At 58.2% G+C, this 25,649-nt stretch overlaps 2 protein-coding genes across 10 annotated transcripts in view; one reads left to right on the top strand and one right to left on the bottom strand.

Moving 5' to 3' along the window:
• The window catches only part of LRSAM1 (leucine rich repeat and sterile alpha motif containing 1), a 33,455-nt gene extending 32,067 nt beyond the window's left edge, over positions 1-1,388 (top strand). For all 8 annotated transcript variants that reach the window (XM_044926357.2, XM_025262357.3, XM_025262358.3 and 5 more), the window contains one exon: positions 672-1,388. In XM_044926357.2, coding sequence (XP_044782292.2) covers positions 672-797 — 126 coding nt within the window. In that variant the 3' untranslated portion in view covers positions 798-1,388. The remainder of the gene's footprint in view (positions 1-671) is intronic.
• A 1,448-nt stretch (positions 1,389-2,836) lies between these two features.
• Positions 2,837-25,649, bottom strand: part of NIBAN2 (niban apoptosis regulator 2) — a 52,679-nt gene continuing 29,866 nt past the window's right edge. For both annotated transcript variants that reach the window (XM_006074503.4, XM_044926354.2), the window contains exons 2-14: positions 23,195-23,325; positions 19,681-19,809; positions 16,356-16,461; positions 15,047-15,214; positions 9,416-9,531; positions 8,773-8,877; positions 8,520-8,682; positions 7,148-7,335; positions 6,282-6,437; positions 5,782-5,898; positions 5,549-5,656; positions 5,336-5,447; positions 2,837-4,895 (exon numbers count right to left, since the gene is read on the bottom strand). In XM_006074503.4, coding sequence (XP_006074565.4) covers positions 4,312-4,895; positions 5,336-5,447; positions 5,549-5,656; positions 5,782-5,898; positions 6,282-6,437; positions 7,148-7,335; positions 8,520-8,682; positions 8,773-8,877; positions 9,416-9,531; positions 15,047-15,214; positions 16,356-16,461; positions 19,681-19,809; positions 23,195-23,325 — 2,183 coding nt within the window. In that variant the 3' untranslated portion in view covers positions 2,837-4,311. The remainder of the gene's footprint in view (positions 4,896-5,335; positions 5,448-5,548; positions 5,657-5,781; positions 5,899-6,281; positions 6,438-7,147; positions 7,336-8,519; positions 8,683-8,772; positions 8,878-9,415; positions 9,532-15,046; positions 15,215-16,355; positions 16,462-19,680; positions 19,810-23,194; positions 23,326-25,649) is intronic.

The following is a 25,649-nucleotide window of genomic DNA, read 5'->3' on the forward strand; positions in this document are numbered from 1 at the left end:
TTTTTTTTTTTTACAGAAGAGTTTTTTAAATTCATGCAGGCTAATTTCCCAAGTCATTAAATATCAACAAAATTTTCTCTGGAGAGGTTTTTTTCAAAACTCTTAGTTTTAAAAACAAAATTAACAGCTGTTATAAAAAATTAACATAGTATATAAAATAAACCCCTGTTCCTCCACCACATGATCCTACTTAGAAAAGGCCACATGTTAACAGTTTGGTTACCCCGTGGTCTTTGCTGGCCCCGGGGAATGCCATGATATGGGGGTGGGGGAGGACTTGGTTATGAATTTAACCAAACCCCTCCTGCTCTGGGCCCCAGAAATGGCTTCCTGTCTCTCCTAAAAAGTGGAAATGCTGAGGCAAAGCATGGAAACGTCCACAGCTTGTGATCCATAATGTTGGGGTCATTTTGAGGCAAAGTGCATAAAAATCCCTAAATTGGGAGCAACCTGCATATCCTGTAACAGCAGGGCTGGTGAGACAGGCCTTGGACCACCCTCCCCCACAACCCCGAACAGCTGCTACAGAGGGCCGGGGCATGGAGCGTGTCCAGGGTGGACGGGGAATGGAGTCTGACGACTGTGTGGTCAAATCTTCAGGGGGAAGGACAAGGGGCCGGGGTACCAGCCGGGGTGGGGCCCTGACGTCCCCGCTCTCCCCCAACCCTCAGGCCCAGATGATCTTCCTCAACTGCGGCCACGTCTGCTGCTGCCAGCCGTGCTCCCAGCCCCTGCGCACCTGCCCACTGTGCCGCCAGGACATCACCCAGCGCCTCCGCATCTATCACAGCAGCTGAGCACCGGCCTCTGCCGCCCTCGGGCCCAGGGCTCTGCTCCCTCCTGTTCCCCACTGGCTGGTCCGGCCCCACGCCACACTGTGCCCCCGTCCTGGGCCAGGCTGAGACAGGCGCTTTCCTGCCCAAGTACTGAGCGGTTTAAATCCTGTAGAGGGGGTGGGGGGACCCCTCGCGGCAGGACCACAGGGTCTGGGGTGGGAGCAGCGGCAGCCACACCTCCGTCTGAGCCAGCACCGAGGGTTCCAGCTGCCTGCGGTGGTCACAGCCCCTCCTGGAGCCTCGGTGTCTTCCTCAGGGGAACCCGGGCAGTGCCATCCCACTCAGCAGGGGTGGTGGGAGCCCTGGCCCAGGGCAGGGGCGGCCACTGCGGCCTGTCCCGGGATCGACTGGCCAGAAGGTGTTCAGTGCAGGCCTGGTGCCCCAAGCAATGTCAGCCCCTCCTGGCCTCCCTCCCTGCTGCCCCCTCCCCCGCCGAGCTCTGGGCCCCTCTGCTCCGCAGACCTGCACCTCCTTTCCCCATGCAGCTCAGGAGCAGACCCTGAGCTTCAAAGACCTGAAGCAGGAACATCAATAAACCCATCTCCAGCCTGCTCCTCCTGAGTCGTCACTGGGCCCTTGTGGAGCCTGAGGAGGGGGGAAGTGGCGGTGAGGTGTGTGAAGTTACCCACACCTCCCTTTTGCAGGTGGAGAGACCGGGCTCAGGAGACAGGCTCAGAAAGTCCTCGGAGCAGATGGGGCCGTGTGGGCCACCTTGTGTGCTGTGTAACCATTATCCCAGACCAGGGGGCCTGGGGCCCTGCAACTGGGACAGAAGCATCTTGACTCCAAACCCGTGCATTTGTGCAGGTCGCTCACTGCACAAGTCCAGAGGGAGCCGTGTTCCTCGTGCTTGCGGCAGAGCCGAACTTGGTCGTGCGTTTTGGGGCAGATCGTTCTGAGCCAAGGGCAGCTTTCTCTCTGGGCTAGAGGCAGGCCTGCTGGGGCGCCTGGGCTCTGCCTCCAGGTAACTCGGACCCTGGCCAGCCTTCCAGGCCCTACGTCCCCACTTGTTCAGTGAGGGACAGCAGGGGGCCCTGACCCAGGCCGGCGGCCACCAGGGGGCACTGCGGGCTCATCCTGGGCCCCATGTGAAAGCCGGTGGGACGCAGGGCCAGGCCCTCTCCCTCCCTGCCTCACTGAGCCGGTCAGTCCTGTGGCTGAAACAGGTGACAGCACCTTGTGGACCGAGTCCTGCTTTCCAGGTTCCCCCCACACACACCCCGTCCTGAGCTCCGCTCAGCTAAGAGGGGAGATGGCGGCCTGAGATGGGCAGGGCCATGTTGTGGAGCAGGGCATTTGGCGGGTCTCCTTGAACCCTCACGAGGCCCCCTTTTATAGGTGAGCAGTCTGAGGCTGGATTTGGTGACTTGCCAAAGTCAACAGCAAAAAACCCTGCTGAGCCTCGGTTTTCTCATCTCCACCCTTGTTGACGGAACTTCGGCCACTGGCCACTGTCCCCCCCCAAGGTGCCCACCCAGCAGGGGCAGCCTGTCCCCACCAGCTGGCGGCGGGGAGGTGTCCCCATGACCCAGAACCTCCGACCAGACTCCCCGCCCCTCCTGGCCTGTTTACACACTGGTGTGATGATGGTGCCCGTCCCCCGGAGGTTAGCTCGTCCTGCAGGTAACGCGCACAGCCCACATAAGTACTCAGGGGCGCTCGCCTTGTGAGCAGGAGCCTTAAGCACTGGCATCACTGGATCCAGCATGAGCCCACCCACCATGGCCACAAAGCAGCTGCCCTCCCCATTGCCCGAAGCTGCCAGAGGCCCACCCTGCACAGACCCCCAGCAGAGGAAGCTGTCTGAGCTGCCATCAGGCTAGTCACCTACCTGCTGTGCCCCTCCTCACTGAGCCTCAGTTTTCTCCTCTGGAAAATGGGTTCATAGGAGAACTCTGGTCACGTGTACCTGTAAGCAATGAGCCCCGAAAGTCAAGGCGCACAGGCCCGTCTCCAGCCCAGGTCTCCCACCCAGCCAGCATCACACATGGGCCACTGGCTTTAAATAAAGCACTTTATTGATTAGTAGAAGCTTAAACAGTTTGCATAATATTTTCAATACAATATCTGGGAAGGATGATTGGAAAGTCCCAAGAGAAGGCACCAGAGGAGAGCGTCTTCAGACGGAATGTATTGGTGGAAGAGGTTAGTTTGGCGTTGAGAGTGGGGCTGGGGGGGACTCGAAGGGGGTCCCTGAGCACCAGCCAGTGCCGCACGCCCTGTGGGTCCCAGGCCCTGGCCCAGGAAGCACATCCAGGGGATGGGAGATGCAGGGCTGGGGGGGGGTGGCGGTGAGGACCCCGAAGGAGTAGATTTCTGCCCTGCCTGCCCTCCCTTCAAAGCAGCAGAAGAGAGGGCCTGGGAAAACCAGGTGGCCCCAGCCCCTGGGGATGACCTCAACTTAACGCTCACTCTCAGGAACAAGGAGCTGAAGACGGGGGAACAGCAGGGCCATATGAACAGCCCTGGAGTTGTCAGGGCGGGTGCGTTAGAGCCCCAACCTGCCCCAAATGTCCTGGTGTCCTGGGGCACCACGGCCCCTCCCACGGCCCCTCCCAAGCCCCGCCAGTTCCCTCGGGGGACAGCGTGTACCTTGGAAGCAGCCCACGGAGAAGACAGCGTCCACACCCGCCCAGCCCTGCCACTGAGCAGTGTCCCCACCCCCAGCCCAGCCGGACAGTGGAACTCCTAGAGACCAGACCCCAGCAAGTGGAGGTGAGCAGAGTCTCAGCTTCCAGCATCCCCCCCAAGTGCACCCCGCCCACCCTGCCAGCAGTAGCTCTGCAGAGGTCACCCCCTCCTTCCCTCAGACACGTCCTCGCCCCAGACCAGCACGTTCCAGGCCTTTCCTGTTCCCACCCCACCTCGAGAGGCAGCCCTCCCCCAGCAACCCCCCAGCACCCCCCAGCCTCAAGACCCCCTCCTTGCACGTCCCTTCACCTGGGGTGCGAGAGCCAGGCCTGAGTCCACTCCAAAACTGGCCTCAGGGGCCCAGAGACGGGCCTCGGCGCTCGGGCCTCCTGGTTCTAACAGGCCCCCTCGGTGACGGGAGAAGCCAGGCAGTGGATGCGGCTCTCGCCGCCCTCCTTCCGCGGATGGCAAGACCCACCAGGGGAACAGGCCACAGAGAGAGGCAGGCACGCAGGCAGGCAGGCAGGGAGGGCGGACTCAGGGAGCCAGGGCCACCGAGTGCTCCCAGCCCCCATCCACTGTGCCTGGTCCCTCTCCCACCAGGAGCAGGAAAGCCACGATCATCCCACAGAAGAGAAAACAGAGCAACCAAGTGTGACCAAACCCATAAAGTGACTCAAGTGGGCCCATCCCCGTCCAGCCCCCCTGGTGCCACACCAGCCCTGGCCCCGCCCCGCCCCGCCCGGAAGGCACAGATCCTGTGCTCCCCACCCAGAGCTGAGCCAGGGCCCTGGAGGGAGTGGCCCATGTGCTGTGTCCAACAGAGGCTCCGGGGGCGACCGGCCTAGAACTCGGTCTGCACCCCTGCACTGTCCTCGGTGGTGGTGTGGATGGGGGGGCGGCTGCCCGGGCTGGACACCTGCTCGCCGGTCTCCTGGTCGCTGGGCTTGGGAGGCTCAAGGCCCACGAGCTTTTCGGACGGGAGCTGCCGAAGGGGTGAGGCAGGCGGCGAAGTGGCCTCGGGGGCCAGCCCGGGCTGGGGGCTCTCCTGCACGGGGGCCCCGTTGAGCAGGGGGCCAGCCAGCGGGGGGCTCTCGGCCCGCAGATCCCTGGTCAGCAGGCCGCGGAGCTCGGTGACGCTGTCCGGGGACGAGGGTGATGGCGGCTCAGGGGCAGCCTCGAAGGGCAGCCCCACGTCCTCATCCTGGACCACGGACACCACCTGCTTGGCACGCCGGCGCTTTTCCGAGAGGGGGGCTGCTTCCTGGACGCCGGGGTCCCCGCCGCCGGCGCCGCTGTCCCCATACTCCTCGCCCCAGTCGATGGGCGCGCCCTCAGCCAGCAGGTGCAGGTTGGGGTCGCTGTTGTGCATGACCACGCTGTCCCGGTACAGGTTGTGTTTCCTCTGCACGGCGGCCTCCTTCACGGCTGCGGGACAGAAGGGGGTGACGGGACATTGAGCGGGGGGCTGACGGCCACCAGCACACCCCGCGCCATGTGACCACGTCACGATCCCTTGGCCTGAGTGGGCACTGCGACCGGACCAGGCTTCTCCGAGGCCTCAGTGTGGGAAGCAGGGGGTGGGACCCTAACCCCCATCACTCCCCTGACACTTCCTAAAGTGCCAAGGACCCTCAACGTAACTAAGGCATGGGGACGGACGCTGCCCCTGGCCCATACCACGAACAGTGGGCCCACCGCAGCCCACGGCCTAAGTCTCCCCCTTGTAGCTTAGCTGACCCCACCAGGAAGCCTCTGGGCGCCCACCTCCGCCACCCTCCAGCAGTGCGAGTCCTAACAGGGACCACACGGCAGGGCAGCCCCACCCGGCTCTGCAGCCGCCCGCCCCAGGGGCCGGCGGCACTGACCCTGGAGGATGTCCTTCATGACCGTCTGCAGCACCACCTCCTCATACGTGTTCTCCACCAGGATGAACCTGGCAAAGTCCTCGAAGATCAGCTCCTGGAACCGGGACAGCTCCTGCCGGCCGGGGCGGGCGTGGGGCAGAGAAAGGGCAGTCAGGGCTGCGGGTCAGGCTCTGGGCGGGGGCGGGCGGCGGGCGGGTGTGGGGGGCTGCTCACCGACTTGCAGGTGGGCGCCAGCTTCCTGAGCAGGAACGGGATGGTGATCTGCAGCAGCGCCTCCCGGAAGAAGCGCTTCCGCACGGTGCTGCTGTCGTAGTCGTATTTCTGCCGGGAAAGAGGGGCCGGGGCGCGGGGAGCTCCGGGTCAGGGGGCTCCATCAGCAACCCGTCTCACCCAGGCCCCCGTCTCCCTTGCGGGGTAGAGGGACAGGGCCTGGCCGGGCAGCTCACCTTCAGCACCCGCTCCAGGATGCGCTGGATGGACTTGCACAGCTCCTCCTTGGTGGGCCCCTTCCCCAGCTCCTGGTGCAGGAGGGTCTCGAAGGTGTACACGGCATTGTCCATTTGCTGGAGGCGGAGAGTGCCACAGGGCATGTGAAGGGGTGCCCCCCGGGAGGAGGGGTGCCCCCCGGGAGGAGGGGTGCCCAGGCACTCAGACACCCCTTCACTAGCTCACTCCTATGCCGAACGTCTAGGCGCTGGCTCACCAGCACCAGCCCTCCTTGCCCCAGGGGAACAGAGGGTCTGGGCCCTGTGGGAAGGAGTTTAGGGAATTGGGAGGGCTTCCTGGAGGAAGGGGTCTCTGAGACCCAAGAGGTGAGTCTGACTTAGCCAGGTAGACAGAGGGACAGGCATCCAAACAGATCCGAGAGCATGGCCAAGAGATCGGAGCAGGAGAGAACATGCAGGATTTCGGGGAGAGCCAGGGTGCTGGCAAGCCCTGTGCCCACCTCACGCATGTGGATCTGGGCTCGCTGCTTGAACACAGACATGCTGGACACATCAAAACGCTGCTGCAGCCCGTCGAGCCGCAGCGGCTCCATCTTCTCGTAGCAGCTGTGCATCTTGAGGGGGTGGTACGCCAGCTGGGACAGCTTCTCCATGTACTGCAGGGAGGCACGGACACATGACGGACCTGAGCTGGGGCCGCCGGAGGGGCCGGGCAGCCCCCGCAGCCCCTGGGCCCTCTGAGTACAGGCCCCGCGGCTGGCACTGGCACCAGGGAAGGCCATCCCGGGGTGGTGATCACCAGGGAAAGCGCTGGAGGACCTGGGACAGGAAAGACGAGGATCTGCAGGCAGGAGAGGGGTATGGCAGCACAGCGTGTGGAGACAGGCCGGCCTGAGTGCTGGGCAGCCCTGGGCAAATCGCTCACCATCTCTGAGCCTTGGTTTCCTCAGCCTCCAAATCTGGAGATGGGTTTTCGTGATCCCCAGGGTCCTCTATGGTTCTCAAAGTCTATGATTATTATTGTCAGTGGAACGCCTCAGTTTGGGGTGGAGAAGAGGCTAAGATCACAGGGCCAATTCTATCTCCCAGACCTGATAACTATGTGGGGCTCCAGGCAGTTGACTACCCCAACACGGGGTCTGTGGAAGGCCGTTCAACCCGAGAACCAGCTAACTCAGAAGTGAGAGGGGCCGGCTCCATCTGTGAGGGGCACAAAAATGGCATCTGTGGACATGCCCGGCTCCACGCCTCCTGCAGATCCTCTGTTCACAGGTTATGCCCAGGAGGGAAAGGGCCTGCCCTCATCACAGTGAGGGCCTGATGGGGGCCAGACCAGACCCAAAACCAAACCCAGGGCCCATCTCACCTCACCCAGCTTGTCGATGCCACCCTCGTTGATGACGTTCAGGTTCATGTCGGTGACTTCCTTGAAGAAGACATCCCGCACTTCTGTGAAGCCCTGGCTGGTGGGAACCATGAGGGCCTCCAGGATGGACGGGATGTAGGGCTGGACGTGGTTCCGGACACAAACCTCCGCCTTGGGGAGGATGGAGGCTGCGCCGAGGGAGCCGGTTAGCGGACGGCACCCCCAGGAGCAACCCCCACCGTCCCAGGTCCCTAGGCTAGAGGCAGGCGTCTATGTCACTCTTTAGAGAAGACCACTGGTGACAACATGAGCAAAGGGAAGGGTTCTTGAGAAATGGTTAACAGTGGAGCACAGATAACAAGGCATCCTCAGGTGGTCGGATCCTCAAATTCCTGAAACTATGATGTCCAGAGGCAAAGAAAACGGCCATGTAAAGGTCTCAAGGTCAGCAGTTTCTCCATTTAGATGGAGGAAGAGAAAACTCACCTTTGGGGGCCGGAGCGGGATCTTGCTCCTTTGTTTTTTAAAAAAAATGAAAAACGCTCCAGTGGATTCAAGGAGTCTCTGGGTTGTGCAAACCCTGAGCCCAAATTCTGCTCTTGCTCAGCCTAAACTGTGGACAGGGACAATCTCCAAGAGGTCCCACCAAGGCATTTTCACCCAAGGGTGCTCTGACGTCCCTCCTCCTCCCTTGTCCGGCTAATGCTGTTTGTTCCACACAATAAATGTCAACTCAGTGTCCTCGCCAGCTCACGCCGAGTACAACTGGTACAGAGTAACCCTCAGGGAACTGATGACCGCCACAACCATGGCCAGGGGGTGTGTGGTGGGCGCTGCAGTGAGCAAAAGGATCCCACCAGGCTCAGGACAGAAAGGAGGACCAGCTGACCCAGGAAAGGACAGGCAGGCTCAACGTGGGCCACCCGAAGTCCAGGTGATGTTGCTAAAATGGCCCGTGATAAATCTGATTGCCCAAAGATGAACAGAAGGCCGGAACCTCCTAACATCACTTAGGTCACCAAGATCTGGGTCTACAGAGACAAAAGCCACCTGGGACTTCCCCAGTGATCCAGTGGCTAAGGCTTCCTGCAGTGGAAGCGCATGTTCGATCCCTGATCAGGGGATGAAGATCCCACTGGCTGTACCATGAGGCCAAAGGAAAGAAATAACAGCCATCAAATGACTCAGAGGGGTTGGAAGAACAAGGGCTCAGATTTAATTCTGGCTTTTAAAAAATAATCAGTGAATCGAGTCACCGCTGTGACATGTACATGGATCCCTGAAAGAGGCAGGAGGGAGGCCTGACCCCCGAGGGTGGGTGGTCCCAGCCCGCCCGCCCCGTGATGACAACCAGAGCAGGTGGCCCGCCTACCTCGGATCTTGCTGGCCAGGTGCTCCTTGGAGGTGATGATCTGGTCCATGTCGGTGCGGATGACCGCCTCCATGGCCGGCCGGGCCAGCTGCAGCTTGGACAGCACGGCCTCAAAGCGTGCCTTGGCCTGTTCGTACACCATGCGGTACACAGCATCTGAGATCTGTGGGCAGGGCGTCGGCGTCAGCGTCCGGCTGGGGGTGCCGGGCAGCCGTGGGCCCCCCACCCCCACTCCTGAGCCCAGACCACCCACCTGGATCCACTGCCGCTGTCGCTCCTGCGGTTTCCCCTTCAGCCGGGGGACCAGCTCTGCCTTCAGCTCAGGGCCCAGCTCCTCCATCACCAGGTTACTCAAGATCTAGGACCGGGAGGCAGGGGCAGGGTTCGGAGCATGCCCAGCCCCTCTCCATGTTCCGGCAAACCCGGCCACTCAAGCCCCCCTCAAAGCTGCCCTTTGCTCCACGTCCCCACTGCCCTGTCTCCCAAGCATCCTTCCCAGAGGCCCTGGATGGTCTGCTTGGCTGTCCTGCAGGATCCAGCAGGGGCCCCAGCTCAGGACCTCTGCACGTGCAGCCTCCCCATCTAGAATACTCCCCCAGCCCCGCTTGCCGGCACATGGAAGTCGAATGTGTTTCTCCTGCTAGACAGAGAGCTCCCTAGGGGCCAGGACTGTGCCCCTCTTATTCTCAGTCGCACCCAGCCCCTAGTCCAGGGTCGGTGCTTGGATAACAAACTGAACAAAAATAACCACCTGTGTGGCCCACCTCAGCCTCCACCCGTCCAAACCTAAGCTGGTCATCTGGGTCCAAACCTGCAGCCAGTGCCCCGGGGCCCGCCGGCGTGCTCAGTCCACCCTCTGGGCCCCGGGTGGACTTCTGCAGCCTCCCCGGCCTCACCTGAACCTCGTTCCCACACAGCATCTCCCAGGTGCCGTACAGCTCCTTGGACTGGCGGTACATGCGGATGGCGTCCGTGAATGCAGGGCCCTCCACCTTAGAGTCTTCGGGAATCCCTGCCCGGGGAGAGGGACGGAAGGAGGAGGTTGGCAGGACAGCCCCCACCCCGGGCCCCCACTGCTCTTGCAGTAACAGCGACAGGAGAGGTTGCAGTTACAGTTAACAGCGGTGACAATCCACCAGCAGCAGCAAGACAACCCTCCTTCGTACCCTCCTCATCTCCTTAAACCCTCCCCCCAGCGCAACACGTGGCAATGTCGTTGCTTCTGCTTTCACAGATGAAGAAACAGGTTCCAAGGTCAGGCCACTGCCAAGGGGCCAAGGCCAGTGAGTGGCAGAGCCAGGACCACTGGGGGAGCCCACCCTCCCCCCACCAGGAGAGGCCTCGAAACACAGCAGAGGGGGTACCAGAGGCGCCCAGAGACCCTTCCTCCATCAGGGGCCTGCACACTCCCCATAGAGGGCCAGGTGGTAAATGCGTGCAGCTTTGCAGGCTGGTGACCTCCGTCCCAGCCATTCCACCCGCTGCTGTAGCAGGAAAGTTAGCGCAGACAGGGTGTGAACAAACGGGCCAATAAAACTGGATTTACTCAGGCGATGGGCCCAATTTGGCTCCCTGGCTGTCATTTGCCAAGCCTTGCGGAAGATCATCAAACCCTAAAGGGCCTCAGTGTTCCCTTCTGAACAGTGGGAACTATGACCAGCCTGACCCTAACCCTAACCCTAATTTTTAGGCGTCCGTGAACGCAGGGCTCTCCACCTTGGAGTCTTCGGGAATCCCTGCCCAGGGAGAGGGACGGAAGGAGGAGGTTGACAGGATGGCCATGGAGGGGCTGCAGGGACCACAGTGTGGACTGGGAAGGCCAGGGCCCAGCTGCAGGCCTGGTGGGCACTCCCCGCATCAGGAACTGCAGCCCCGACTGGCTCCTGGGGCCCTGGGTCTGCTGTGCCCACCACTGTGCACCCGGGAGGCTGGGAACACCATTCCGCTGCTTTTGTTAGAGGAGGTGGCGGCAGGGGCCCAGAGGAGTTTGCCCACCTCCCCCGGGCTGACCAGGGGGTTGCTGAACAAGACGTAGACCTCCATCTGGGTGCTGGGGAGGCAGGCTGCAGGAAGTTGCAACATCCGACTTTGGGAAGACGTGGTTAAACACCTCAGAGCCTGGCAGGAGGCAGCCCCCTGCCTGGCCTTGTGCCTCTGACCGCTGTGTCCCTAGAGCCAAACAGCAGCCGAGGCCTCTAAAATCCCAGCTCCCACTGTGATGACTATGGAATGAGTCACCCCCACAGAGAAAAAGCCCCTCTCTGGCGTGGAGAGGGCCTCTCCTCCTACCATCCGGGTGACCCAGGAATCACTGCCGTCAGGGCTGGAGGGGGGCTCAGCAGTGGACAAACTGGCCTGGAACCCAGCCTGGCAGTGGCAGCTCCCAGGACTGGGATGGGGCTGTGAGCATTTCAGAACCTGCATCCAGGAGGGAGCGACGGGGGCAGAGCAGGAGGGTCCCACAGAGCCCTGGGGTGGGTGCTGCCCAGCTGGGCTGGGGGAGGAGGCAGGCTTAATTAAGGAGGGAGACACTGTCTCCCTGAGACCGGGTTTTGCCTAGAAAATTTGGCTGTGTGTTATACACGCAGCCTCTCTCATGCACGGGCATTTGCATTCTGCAGACAGCAAGCTGGGCGTGCTGGGCAGGGGCCGCTTTCCAGGTGGCAGGACGGGTTGGGCAGCAGCAAGGAGGCAGCTGACATCCCAGGCTCTGGCCGGTCAGACATGCAGCCTCAGACCCTCAGGACATCCCTACTCTGCACGCCGAGGGGCTGAGTCAAAAGTGAGGGTGGCCCCTCCTGAGCCCTCCCCCCAAGCCTGGCTGTTGGGGACTGACTCGTGTCCCGACAAAGTGCCGCGCTGAAGTCCTGACCCCCAGCTGCTCGGAAAGGGGCCATGTCTGGATGCAGAAACTTAGATGCGTGCGTGTGCATGCTCAGTCACTTCAGTCGTGTCCAACTCTGCGTGATCCCCTGGTCTATAAACCCACCAGGCTCCTCTGCCCATGGGCTTCTCCAAGCAAGAATACTGGAGTGGGTTGCCATTTCCTCCTCCAGGGGACCTTCCCGACCCAGGGATTGAACCTGCGTCTCTTGCATCTCCTGCATTGGCAGGAGGGTTCTTTACCACTAGCGCCCCCTGAGAAGCCCAGGACTTAGGTAATTAAGTTAAAAGGAGAGGATTAGGCCAGGCCCTGGTCCGATATGACTGGTGTCCTTATAAGAAGAAATCTAGAGAAAGAAACAGGGCACACACAGAGCAGGGACTATGCCTTGACCCCAGGGAGACGCTGGCTGCTTCCTAGTCAAGGAGACTCAGAAGAAAACACCCTGCTGACACCTGGATGTGGGGCTTCCAGCGTCCAGAACTGCGCAAAAGCTGACTTCTGCTGTTGAAGCCACCCAGGCTGTTACGGCAGCCCCCGTAGGCTGAGGCCGAGACCCCACACGCATTCCCGCACTCAGCTAGCTGTCAGAGGGGCCGGTGGCTCTCAAGGCCCGGGGAAGCAAAGTCACACAGTCACTAGAGGGTGGCCGCCCCAGGCTGGAACCCGGGCCCAGTGGCTCCAGCGAGACCTGGAGGCTTCCCGCCCGCCCGTGGGGTCCTTGGGGTCAGGCCGAGAAAGGAAGCGGCACTCCTCAGTCCCGCAGAGGAGGGGGGGACGGCAGGCAGACAGGAAGAGGCCTTGACCTCGGCACCCCCGGCCCACCCTGAAGCCCAGCTCAGCGCCCCTGCTGCCCCCAGCTGCTCCAGGAATGCAGGATGTGAGGGGGACCCTGGACAAGCTGGCGTCCACCCAGCTTGGCCTCCTCCAGCCCTCCCCACCAACTTCCTGGCAGCCCCCGGAATGAGCAATTCCAGGCCCCACAAATTCCAGACCCAGCCTCCGAGGAAGCTGAGAACTTTCCCACAGTTCTGGGGCGGGTGGGGGGTGGGGGAGGCTCCTCTGAAACCGCCCCATCAGCTCCTGACACCGAGTTGCAGGACGCCCCTGCTCGCCACCCAGCCCCAGCAGCTCTCCCCCGGCCTCCCCGCCTGCCCACAGACCCGCTCAGCCTCCCAGCGGAGCACTCGCTATGTGCCAGGCACAGGGCCAAGAGCTCTACCCAGGACCCGCCCATTGATTCCTCCCCATAATCTAGCAATCTAGTTGATCACAACCACCATTGTGCACGTGGGGAAATGAATGGCAGCCCTTCTTCCCACTGGTCAGTCCCCACCCAGCTTGGCCTGGGGTCACCTGGCCAGGTCTGCCATTTGCCTTGGAAACCTGGAGACGGAGGGGCCCGGGCCAGGAATGAAGGGGAGGACGGGAGGAGAAAAGGTACCCTGGGCCAGGCAGTCAGGGCCCAGATCACTCTGCCCAGTCCTAGCCCCTCAGCCCCCAGGGACCTGGAAACAGGAGGCCCTTTGTGGGCGGCAGGGCTTGGCCTGACCGAAGACCTGGTTCCTGCTGCCCAGCAGATTCCAGCCAGGGCAGAGGTGGCCCTGGAGAGTGGAGAGGACAGAGGACAGGTGAGGTGAGCCAAGTCACCGCACTGCCCGCCTCTAGGCATGGGTGCCCATGGTCTGGCCTCCAAGTGGAGCTGTGCCCGAGGTGCGCCGGCAGCCAGGGAGGGTGGAACAGGGATGGGGCGGGGTGAGGAGGGGGACAGCGGCCCGGTCACCAGGAGGGAAGTTCAGGGTCTGGGACAGGGTTGTTCCTCCCTCAGGGGCAGAAAGCCCCTTGTCCCCCACACCCTCCCACCAAGAGACAATCAAGCCTTTCTGATCAAACTCCTCTGAGCCTCACAAGGCCCTCCAGACCTGACCCCAGTGCCCCGCCAGTCCCATTTCCGGGCACCCCCTCCCAAGTTCAGGGCCTCATGCGTCTTCCTCTGAAGTGCCCCCACGCCAGGCCTCCCCTCATGCTCGCTGTGACCTCTGTCTGGAACACGCCTCCCTCTGTTCTAGAATTATGCATCCTTCAGGTCTCAGCTGAACCACTGCCTCCTCAAGGATGCCGCCTTCGTCAGCCCCTCCTCCCATACAAGCTCAGCAACCCCCCCAGTATATACACACCCTCCAAGCTCCCTGGGTGGCTCCCACCCAGCACCTAGCACAGTCCTGACTCATCACCCCCTGGGGTCCTCATCTGTTTAACATCTGTCCCCCCTACCCCTAGGCTGCCGGCAGTGAGTGCGGAGGGACCAGGTCTTGCTTCCCGGTTGCACTCTCAGCACCCAGCCCTGGGTCTGGCTCAGAGAAACACTGAAAGGTTTGTTGAATGAGTAAGTGAGGCAGAGAGACCTTGTAACTTTATAGACAAGAACGAGGCCCTGAGTGGGGAAGGGAAGTTCCTACACTACCAGGCAGGTCAGTGATAAGAAAGAAATGACACCATAAAAAAATCTTTACCAAGAACTGTGAATCTTCCTAAACCCTCTCAGAAACAGGAGAAAATATTATCCCCATTTTACAGAGGCTCCAAGAAGCAAGTTGGTCTCCTAAGATCATGTTGCTGGAAAGTGGCAGAATCAGGGTTTTTATTCTGTGATTCAGGAGCTCAACAACCGCATCCCTCGGAAACAATTTCCTATATTTTTTTCTCAGTGTCACAGAACAGTCTTCATCAAGGGAGAGGGTTAAGGGCAGCATGACAATGGTTTCCAAAAACCAGAAGGAAAAGTGGTGGTTGGTGGTTCAGTCACTAAGTTACGTCTGACTTTTTCTTAACTCTATAGACTCTCGCCCTTCAGGCTCCTCTGTCCATGGAATTTTCCAGGCAAGAATACTGGAGTGGGTTGTCATTTCCTTCTCCAGGGGATCTTCCCCACCCAGGGATTGAACCTGGGTCTCCTGCATTGCAGGCAGATTCCTTACCAACTGAGCCACCAGGGAAGGTCAACTGAGCCACCAGGGACGTTAAAGGCAAAAGGTCCATCTAGTCAAGGCTATGGTTTTTCCAGTGGTCATGTATGGATGTGAGAGTTGGACTATAAAGAAAGCTGAGCACTGAAGAATCGATGCTTTTGAACTGTGGTGTTGGAGAAGACTCTGGAGAGTTCCTTGGACTGCAAGGAGATCCAACCAGTCCATCCTAAAGGAGATCAGTCCTGAGTGTTCACTGGAAGGACTGATGCTGAAGCTGAAACTCCAATACTTTGGCCACCTGATGCGAAGAGCTGACTCACTGGAAAAGACCCTGATGCTGGGAAAGACTGAAGGCGGGAGGAGAGGGGGATGACAGGATGAGATGGTTGGATGGCATCACTGACTAAGTGGACATAAGTTTGAGTAAACTCCGGGAGTTGGTGATGGACAGGAGGCCTGGCGTGCTGCAGTCCATGGGGTTGCAAAGAGTCGGACACGACTGAGAGACTGAACTGAACTGAACTGAACTGACCGTGGTTTCTAAAACCCCGGAAGGAAAAGGAAAACGGCTCATAAAGCAGGGGTGCCACACCACAGTCGGCCACTAGGTGTCACCACTCAGCAACGCACCCGGTAACCCCTCCCAGCTCCCGGGGCCTCAAGGGGCGGCTCACCATTGTTGCAGTGTCGGACACAGTCCTGCAGGACGGCCTGCCACTTGTCCTGCTCGGCTTCCGTCATCATGCAGAAGTAGTAGTGACGTGCCGAAGGATGCCAGAGGATGAGCGGGAACTGCGTGGGGCACTTGAGGATGGGGGCAGAGCCCGATTTCGGTGTGGTCCCTGTGGAGACAGCACCCACTAAGCGGCTGCCCTCTGTGGCTTCCCTCGGCCAGAGGACGGCCAGCAGCTGACCCCTCACCCTGCCCCTCCGGGTCCAGAGAGGGCTGGCCTGTCCCGGAATGACCAGAGTCCGTGGGGAGGCCGCTTCTCTCAGGCTCCACAGCTTGGCTAAGAGAAGGCCTGCCCCCTGCCCCACTGGCAGAAATTCTTAGCATTGGTAATGCGTCCACCTCCATGGGGTCAGGTTCTAAACTCTATGCAGGAGGCACAAATAACACAGGGTTGGAGCCCTCAGGGTCAAGGGCCAAGCATTACTGTCTTGGGTTTCCCTTCAAATTTCAGCTGCAGAAGCCAAAGGGTGGCTTAAATGTCCAAAGTAGGAGGGAGGCGTAGGGGCAGGGGATACAGAATAAATAAAAGGGGGTTTTTCTCTCTCTGTTTTGTCCGCATGGATATTCGAGATCCACAGAGATAAGTAGTCCTGGGCTGTGACCTGGTCACTCCTGTGAATAACAGGACAATGGAAGTTCTTTGGGTTCTGGCTCTGGGTCCCTGTGCTGGGCTCACCACACACACAGCACCTCGTGGGGTCTCCACAACACCCCAAGGTCAGCCCTCCCAGTGCAGGGGCTGGAATCCAGGAAAACCAGACTCCAGCTGACTCTTCAATCATCAAGTCTCACACAGGGGCATCTCACTACCCCTTGGGATCAGCTAAGAGGTGGACGTGATCCCACAAAGCTTCTGGGTATCTCTGATGGGGTGGGGTCACCTAGGATGGCTCCCCACAAATGCAGCGTTGACTTGGCAGCTTACAAAGTGGGGCACCTGGATCATCTTCTCCGGGAACCTCTCAGGGACCCAGGGAAGGGGCAGGGTAAGCCCCCTGCACAGCTGTGATCACCAGGCTCAGGAAGTGGGGGCTGGGTGGGACTCACACTGGTGTGGCCCCAATTCCCTGGGTGACTTCAGGCAAATCCCTCTCAGGCCCCCCCTTGGAGGTTCAGGTTGTGCTGGGCACTTGCCACAGCTCTCGCCCAGCTGCTCTTCCTGCAAACATGGAGTTCCAGAACCAGGGATGCCCCCCACACTCTACGGCCAAATCCCTGGGCACTTGGCCTGGGATGGGTGGTCCCTTTACCTGGTAAAGAGTTGCCAACGAGTTCCAGGTACTGGTCCAAGGAGGTGAGGATTTTGTAGCCCGCACTGTTGATGACAGCTCGGGGTGGGATCTGCCGCTCATAAGCCTGAGGAGGGGGCAAGAGAGATGGTGGAGGCAGCTACAGGTATGGCCAAGCCCAAACCCCATGTCTCTACCTGGCCCCAGGGCCCCACTCAGTGTTCCCTGCCCAAGACAGGGAGGAGGAGGAGGAAGACAGGAAGAGAAGAGAGAGAAAGGAGTTTGATCATTATTGTCACTAGAGGCAACATGGTGTCCTGAGCAGGACCCAGGCTCGGGGCTCAAATCCTAGCTTCACTAAGTACTACGTGTGTGATGTCAAGGATAACACCTCCTGTGCTTTAGTTTGAGCATCCCTGGTGGCTCAGCGGTAAAGAATCCACCTGCCAATGCAGGAGACACCGGTTCAATCCCTGGGTCAGGAAGATTCCCCTGGAGAAGGAAATGACAACCCACTCCAGTATTCTTGCCTGGAGAATCCCATGGACAGAGGAGCCTGGCAGGCTATGCACCACTTAGCGACTAAGTAACAGCAACATGCTTTAGTTTCCTCATCTATAAAACCGGGGTGATAATAGTTCCTACCTCACAGGGCTCCCTAAGCACCCAGGGAGATAACTGGGTAATGTTTAGCACAGTGCCAGCCACGGCAAGGCTCAGTAAGCAACCTGATGTGATTATGGCTGGGTTCGCCAAAAAATTCGTTTGGGGTTTTCCGTAACATCTTACAGGAAAAAAACCTGGAAAAAACGTTTTGGCCAACCTAATGTTATCACCACTGCTACTGCCGCCTCTACAAGGAGCAGCTAACGCAGCCTAGTGCTCATTACCTACCAGGTACCCTGAATGCTTTATTTCACAGAATTCTCACAATCCAGAGGTGAGCACCATTACAAGCCCCAACATCACGTAACTGGTAAGGTAGCCAACCTAAGACGTGGACCTGGCCTGTCAGCCTCTAGAGCCCAGGGTTTTTGATTACCCTGAACTGCCCACTAACTTTCTAGGTCCTGAGCACCACACAAGGCCCCTTGGGAGGAGAATATATTCATTGGAAGGACCGATGCTGAAGCTCCAATGCTTTGGCCAGCTGATGCAAAGGGCCAACTCACTGGAAAAGACCCTGATGCTGGCAAAGATTGAAGGCAGGAGAAGGGGGTGACAGAGGATGAGACGGTTGGATGGCACCATTGATTCAATGGACACGAACTTGGGCAAACTCCAGGAGATAGTAGAGGACAGGGAGGCCTGGCACGCTGCAGTCCATGGGGTCACAAAGAATTGGACACGACTGAGCGACTGAACAACTCCTCTCTTACACCAGTGGGAAGAAAAAATAGTTCTGATGTAGGTGCTCATACAGCAGGGCTACCATGCTGCACCCTGCCACTAGGGGTCACCACTCAACATATTTCCTGAGAGCGGCTGAAACCTCCCAGGCAATGATTTTCAAAGCGGTCCCTGATGAGCAGCATCAAAGTCACATGAGAACTCATCAGAAATGCGTATTCTTGGCCCCACTGCAGATGTGAATCAAATTGAGGGTAGGCCCAGCAACATGGTGTGTGTTGTTGTTGTTTTTTGGAATTTATTTTTTTTTTAATATAATTTATTTATTTAATTGGAGGTTTATTTTTTAATTGAATTTATTTTTTAATTGAAGGATAATTGCTTTACAGAATTTTGTTGTTTTCTGTCAAACATCAACATGAATCAGTCACAGGCAGCAACCTGTTTTTACATCAGCCTTCCAGGTGATTCTGTGCACTGAGAACTGCTGCCCTAAGGCATCGGTTGCTCCTGACTCTGCTTATGTTCAGTTCAGTTCAGTTCAGTCGCAGTCATGTCCGACTCTTTGCGACCCCGTGAAGTCCATCACCAACTCCCGGAGTTCACTCAGACTCACGTCCATCGAGTCGGTGATGCCATCCAGCCATCTCATCCTCTGTCGTCCCCTTCTCCTCCTGCCCCCAATCCCTCCCAGCATCAGAGTCTTTTCCAATGAGTCAACTCTTCACATGAGGTGGCCAAAATATTATTCTACTGCAGAGATCAAACCAGTCAACCCAAAAGGGAATCAACCCTGAATATTCACTGGAAGGACTGATGCCGAAACGGAAGCTCCAATACTTTGGCCACCTGATGCGAAAAGCCAACTCAATGGAAAAACCTCGATGTTAGGAAAGACTGAAGGCAAGAGCAGAATGGGGTGGCAGATGACGAGATGGTTAGATAGCATCACTGACTCAGTGGACATGAATTGGAGCAAACTCCAGGAGATAGTGGAGGACAGAGGAGCCTGGTGGCTGCAGTCCCATGAGGTCACAAAGAGTCGGACACAACTGAACGACCGAACAACACTGATTTGCCTCAAAACAGAGTGCTCAAGCCTGTCCTTTGACTGTTCTAGAGGAATGTGTGGCAGAAGAAGTTGGGTCTGTGGTTCAACCAGGTGGGTCTTCCCCGAGGGCCCAAGGCAAAGGACACTCATCCCCAGACCAGAGGTCCAGTGGTTAAGAATCCGCCTGCCAATGCAGGGGACACGGGTTCGATTCCTGGTCCAGGAAGATTCCACCTGCTGCTGGGCTACTAAGCCCGAGCACCCTAGAGCCTGTGTTCTGCAACAAGAGAAGCCACTGTAAGAAGAAGCCCATGGACCACAACTAGAGAGCAGGCCCCATTCGCCACGACTAGAAAAAGCCCACGCACAGCAACAAAGACCTAATGCAACCAAAATAAATAAATTTTAAAAAAAAGGACAGTCATCCCCCAGCTTCCCTGCTTCAGGCAGGGAGCTACGAGCAGAGGCATCAGGAAGGAAAAAAGACAGGACCAGCACCCAGGAGTGCTCTGAGGCAGGGGAATGGCCAGTTTGCTGTGGCTGTGGAAGCCCAAGGCAGGAAGGGGGCTGATGGGGGAGGAGGGCCCTGGAGGTGGAGTGATTGGGAGGGCCATGGGGATGAGCCGGTGCCAGTGATGGGCTGCTTCTGGGGGGAGAGGCAGAGTGAAAGGGGACCCCCAGCGAGCTGGGTGCCTGGATGGGTGAAATGCCACTCAGAGAGGGGGTGCCCAGCTTCAGGCAGGCAGGAAAGGGTGAAGGGAAAGATGCTGAGGTTCGGCTTTGCATCTGGTGACAGCGAGACACGTGCGGTGGCTGGCTGAGGGTGGACGTATGGGGTCTCGTGTTCAGGAGTCGGGGGGCGTGCAGCATTAACGCAGAGTAGGGGGCTGCGGGGATGTGGAAGAAGCGCTGGGCCAGGCCCGGGAGGCCTGGGGGGCACCTCACCACTTTGTTCTCGTAGAGCACCAGCCCGTAGTTGTGCGGCACGAGACTGAAGCGGTTCCTCCACTTCTTGTTGTCCTCCTGGTACTGGAAGAGGTTCCCCGAGAAGATGATGCGCTCCTCCAGGGGCACCTGTGGGCGGCGAGGGGCGGGGAGTGAGGCCGTCCGCCCTGACCTCACTCCTCACCGAGGCCTCCGAGGCAGCGCAGCATCGCACCCATTTGGCAGATGGGGAAAATGGGGCTGGGGAGCTGCGAAGGCCCCCTCCCCACTCCAGGTCCAGCCAGAGGCACTGTGATGCCGGGACTAGAGCGCAGGCCAGGCATTGTGATGGGAGAGCCAGGCAGGACCCCGCCCCGTCCTGGCCCCAGCAGACACGGCGGCTCCTCGGGAAGGTCTCCAGAGCCCGAGGCAGGCTGCTTCCCCATCCACTCCCCTGCAGTGTGACTGTGCCACGGTCACTCCGGCAGGAGGGGACAGGCCCGCCGGCACCTGAGCACATCTCTCTTCCTGCTCTGGGCCTGTTTCCCCTCAGGGCAACACAAACTTGACGGAGGTGGTGCCATAGAGCCTCCCCGGCTCTGACAGGTGACAAGATGGTCTCCACGAACCCGGATGGGAGAGGAGGGGACTTCAGCCCAGAGGGGTCCCGTCTGACCAACACCCTGGCAGACTCGTGCCCAGCGTGGGCAGCAGAAACACTGAGACCTCCCTGCAAAGCCCTAGCTTCGACTCTACCACAGGCTCGGAGTGACTTCAGGCCTGCCCCATCACCTCTTTGAGCCTCAGTTTCCTCATCTGTAAAATGGGACAGTGACAGCCACGCCGACACGTGTAGGGATCACGCAGGCAGTTGGCACCGGGCAGGCAGTACAATACACAGGAGCTGCCGTGACCACTACTGGGGTTCTGTCTGCGTCAGTCTCCCGGCTCCTCAGATTGACATTTGGGGATGGGGAAGGGAGAATAAACAGCCTGAGCACCGGGGAAGCTTCCGGAAAGGAGATAACAGGAGGCCAAGAGGGAACAGCCCTGCTCCTGGGTGGGAGGAGCACGGGAGTCAAGGGTTCCTGTCTCTCAGAAGCCTCCGTCTGCTCTACAACAAATATGGGGCCTTCTGCAAAAAGCAACATGTGTCCTGTGTAATAAAGGGTGAAGGTATAATTTGACTGGGGCCTAACCTCTCCTAGCTTCGGAGCTCTGCAGCTGCAGTCAGAGGTGAGCAGCCCCTCCCAAGGCATCCCCCACCCCCAGGCCTGTCTCCTCACCGGGCCTCTTCTCCCCAGCAACCTCCCTGCCACTCTTGAGGGGAAATGCCAAAACATTCCTGGAAAATGAGGGCCCATTGTACTCAAACAATAGGACCCCGAAGACTGCTTCCTACCCGGAGACAAAAATATTTACAGGAAAAGAAAATGGTTCCCCCCTCTCCACCAGGCACCCCCTCCCCACCACACCACCCACAGTGGGCTTTCCCCCGGGCTGCATGGTCTATATTTAGACTGGGGCCTACTCTCACTCCAGCTCCTGAGCTCCCGTCTCTGCGAGAAAGAAGGAGCACAAAGAGCTGTCCAGACACCAGGGCAGACCCTTGTTCCCCCGGGTCTGCAGCCTCCACTCTGGCTTAGAGCCGGAACTCACTCAGGCCTCCCCGGGTGAGTGGGGCTCGGCACCCTGCCCCTAAAGTTCACCCTCAGATCCTGGACAGCCCGTAATGGCTGGTTGGTTGGTTTACAGATGTGGGTTTGGGTTTTATTTTTAAGACTTTCAAATGGCAGAGTCGTGTTTCCACTGGAAGGTCTGCAGGAAGTGGAACCCAGGAAATAGCCCAGGCCAAATATTTTGCACTCTGCAAAGCTCTCTGATGCCGCTGACGGGCATCTTAGGGGAACGGCGAGAGCACAGGCCCCCAGGCTCCAGCTGCCTACGCCCTGGGAGCCTGGACAAGCAATTCTACCTCCCTGAGCCCCGGTGTCCACCTCTGGGAGGGGCGCCAGGTCATAATCACACTCCTGCTGAGCCATGTCATGCCAGCTGAGGAGCAGCGCCCACACAAAAGAACTGTTGTTTTTACCCCTACTATTACTATATTAATTGTAGTATTATTTCTAACAATTTATGTGATGATGATAATGATTTCTATTGTTTCCATGACTTAGCCTCATGATGGTCAGTTTTGTGAGTGGCAAATGGGACCCAAAATCCCTCCTCTTCTGAAACTGTGGATGATTTCATATTAGTCTTCCTGCTGACACGTTGCGTCTGTTTTCTGACCATGAACACTCAACCTGATGAGTGTGAAAGGCGTTTCCCATGCAGGGTAAATGCTGAGCGCATCAGGCGGCCCCGCTCCTGTCTTGGGTTATTAGAATTCAGGCTGCCTGTGACATTTCCTTCCAAATAGGGGAGCAAGCAGCCCACAGGAAGCAGCTCCCTGAGGTGGGCCCAAAGCCCTCTCTGCTGTCACATAGGTGCGCCCCTGCCAGACACCCAGGCCACAGCTGCCCTCTGCTGTCACAGGTCGGCAGGTTGCCATGGCATCAGGAGACCAGACAGACTTCCCTGGGCCCCAAATCAAAGTGACAGGTGATGCTCTGACACAGAGCCCCGACATTCCCTCCACCCAGGCAGGCTAGGGGTCAAGGCAGAAAGAGGAATCAAGTCAGGAATCTGGAACCTGGCTTGAGTCCTGCCCTCCACCATCCCAAGCAAGCCATGGGCTCACCTCTGGGCTTCTGCACATGCCACCACCTGGGTCTGATATTCCTTCGCCCATCAGGTCTTTAGCTGAGATGGCCCTTCTTCCAGGAAGCCCTCCCAGACCACCCAGACAAGGGCCCACTGCAGCACCCCCAGAAACAGCAAGGCCTGGCTTCTCACCCCAAGTGCTCAGCCCCATCGGTGCCGCCTGTCCCCCACTTCCTCAGTGCCATTCCCACCCCGATGCCAGGGGTGACCACAGGATCCCCACCCTGGGAGGCTCTACTAGCCTCCTCTGGCCCATTCTGACCCCTCACTGGGGAGCAGGCAGCTTCCTGGACAAATCTTTACTGTGCAAACATAACCCTACCACTGATAAGAGGCTAATGACAAGGCCAGCAATGATGACACGTCAGCCAAGCATCTGTCCAGCCCCAGGCACCCGGCCCACAGATCTTTAATCCTCATGGCCACCTGGCACGGGAGGTGTGCCAATCCCCATTTACAGGTGAGTAAACTGAGGCCCCACGAGGTGAGCTCATTAGCTCGAGGGCACGTAGACTCTAAGAGGAGGAGCTGGGCGTGGACCAGGCCTGTCAAGATGACTCAGAGCCCCAGCCCGGCAGGAGGAGGGTCTGGCCCTGGGAGGAGGCACCCACGGGGGCATCGATGCCACAACCAGGTCACCTCCCTATTCAGAAGCCGGGGTGGGGCACTCAGAGACCATCCAGCAACCATGGGAAACCGAGGCCCAGAGAGGGAAGGATCCTTGCCCAGGCCCTCGGAGGCCGCCCCACCTCTGCCCAGCGCCTCTCACCTTGCGCCAGAGCAGCTGGGCCTGCGGCAACCCAGTGCCCTCAATCTCATGTCGCATGCTGTTGAAGAGGGCCACGCCATACTGGTCTTCATAGAATCGGAGGAACTCCGTCAGGATCTTCCCGGTCTTCTCTGAAAGGGAAGGACAAACGGGCTATGAGGTTGGCATGACTGCTTCCGAGCAGTGACCAGGAAGGGGCATCCGCCTTGCCCCAAATCCCAGCTCATAAAACCATCCACACGGGCTCCGCACTCACATCTGCGTTGCATTTCTGGCCGGGGTGGGGCCTTTCCCACACACGGCTGGGTGAGCCTCTGGGCGGGAAAAGGGGCGATGACCGTGACGGTCAAACCAACAGAGACACAAGAAACCAACAGACAAGTGAAAAGATGCTCAGCCTCACCAGCCAGCAAATGAATGCAAACGGGAAGATTTCCTTTTCCCCATCAGACCAGCTGGAATGCAGAGAATAGGCACTTTAACCGGAGCTGGGGGAGTGGCAAGATAGGACTGCGTGTTTGGAGGAGGAGGGTGGTCATGTGCACAGTTCTAAGTGTGCATGGGGGCCCTTGCTCCTGTAGGAATCCAGCCTACAGAATGCACCAGAAATTGCCAGAAACAAGCCAATTGTGCATGAGGGGGTGGGAATGATTCAATACCCAACAGTTCACTCAGGTCGGACAGAAGATGAAGGGGACCTGGGTACATGTAACAAAAGGAAGGTGTCCGCACTCTGCCACGTCAGGACCTCTGCAGACTCCCATGTTGAACAGCATCGCATTTAAGATTATTCCTGTAGGTGCATGTGAGTTATTTACCCTTGGGGACCTCAAAGAAGAGGTCCAGGAGGCAGCACTCCAGGCTGCTAAGGGCGGCACATCTGAGTGTGGGAATGAGAAGCAGAGGGAGAGTTTCAGGTTCTGCTTTATTCATTTGTTTAGCATTTGAATTATTTTATGAGCATGACTCTTTTTGCAATTAAAAAAAAGATCAACATTCTAAAATGAACTCATCCACCAGATTAACTACCACTTTGCAGTCACTGGCTGTTGGCCTCTCTCTTCTGCTAAACCTGCTAAAGCAGGTTTTAAACAAAGAAGGGGATGTCCCAGGGTGCAAGAGCAGGCCCAGCACTAGCTGCCCAGGCCTCCCTATTGACAGATGAAGAAACTGAGGTCCACAGAGGGTCATGACCCACACCAAGGGGCCTCCTCCTTGGGCAAGCCTTCCCTGCCCTAAGTAGCTGGACTTGGGGTCTGTGCTGGCCCACTCTGCAGCTCCCCTCACTGGGCCTCAGTTTCCCCGTGTACACTGGGAGGATCAACTCAATCATGGACAGGCCCTACCACCTCTAACAGTCTTGGACTCAAGGTTCCAAAGACCTGGTCCTTTCTCAAATGAAAAGGGGCTGACATGACGCCATCCCTCCCACCGCTGGTCCCTAGATAGCAAGAGTACCCAGCAAGGACAGTGCTTCATTTAATCCTCTCAATAGCTCCCTGGGGCTTCCCTGGTGGCTCAGCAGTAAAGACTCTACCTGCAATGCAGGAGTCACAGGAGACACAGGTTCAATCCCTGGGTCAGGAAGATCCCCTGGAGGAGGGCATGGCAATCCACTCCAGTATTCTTACCTGGAGAATCCCAGGGACAGAGGAGCCTGGCAGGCCATGGTCCAAAGGGGTTGCAAAGAGTCAGACATAACTGAAGTGACTTAGCATGCGTACAATAGCTCTGCGGGGTATGGTTGGTGTCATCCGCGTTTACAGAGGAGAACACTGAGACTCAAAGAGGTTAAGTCACTCACACAAGGTCACCCAGCTAGTGAGTGAGACTGCTGGAATGCAGTCCTGGGGCCCAGGCTGAGAGGAGGTGCCACTCCCCATACCAAGGGTCTGTGGCAGACCCACTCCCTCCACCCCTTCCAGAGGCAGCTCAGCCCATGGGCCCCTCTTCACAGGCCTGTGCTTTCCTTCCTGGAACAAGCTCATGTCTGTTCAGATTCTGTTTTCAGGGGAGGAAGGGGAGAACAAATGAGGAATTTGCTTTGAATGCCTATTTTTTAAAGACCATAAACAACCAGAACTCTCTCAAAGGCCATGAGAATTGTTCTGAAAAACGATGAGGTGGGAGGGGGTGGTGGGGGAAGAGATGGGGCAATGAACTGGGGCCAAATAGAGAAAAGAGGATTGCAGACAAAGGTCCATGAAGTCAGAGCTACGGTTTTTCCAGTAGTTGTGTACAGATGTGAGAGTTGGACCATAAAGAAGGCTGAGCACTGAAAAATTGATGCTTTTGAAGTGTGGTGCTGGAGAAGACTCTTGAGAGTCCCTTGGACTGAAAGAAGATCAAACCAGTCAATCCTAAAGGAAATCAGTCCTGAATATTTATTGGAAGGACTGATGCTGAAGCTGAAACTCCAATAATTTGGCCACCTGATGCAAAGAGCTGACTCATT

Source organism: Bubalus bubalis, chromosome 12 (assembly GCF_019923935.1).
Source record: "Bubalus bubalis isolate 160015118507 breed Murrah chromosome 12, NDDB_SH_1, whole genome shotgun sequence".
Taxonomy (NCBI): domain Eukaryota; kingdom Metazoa; phylum Chordata; class Mammalia; order Artiodactyla; family Bovidae; genus Bubalus; species Bubalus bubalis.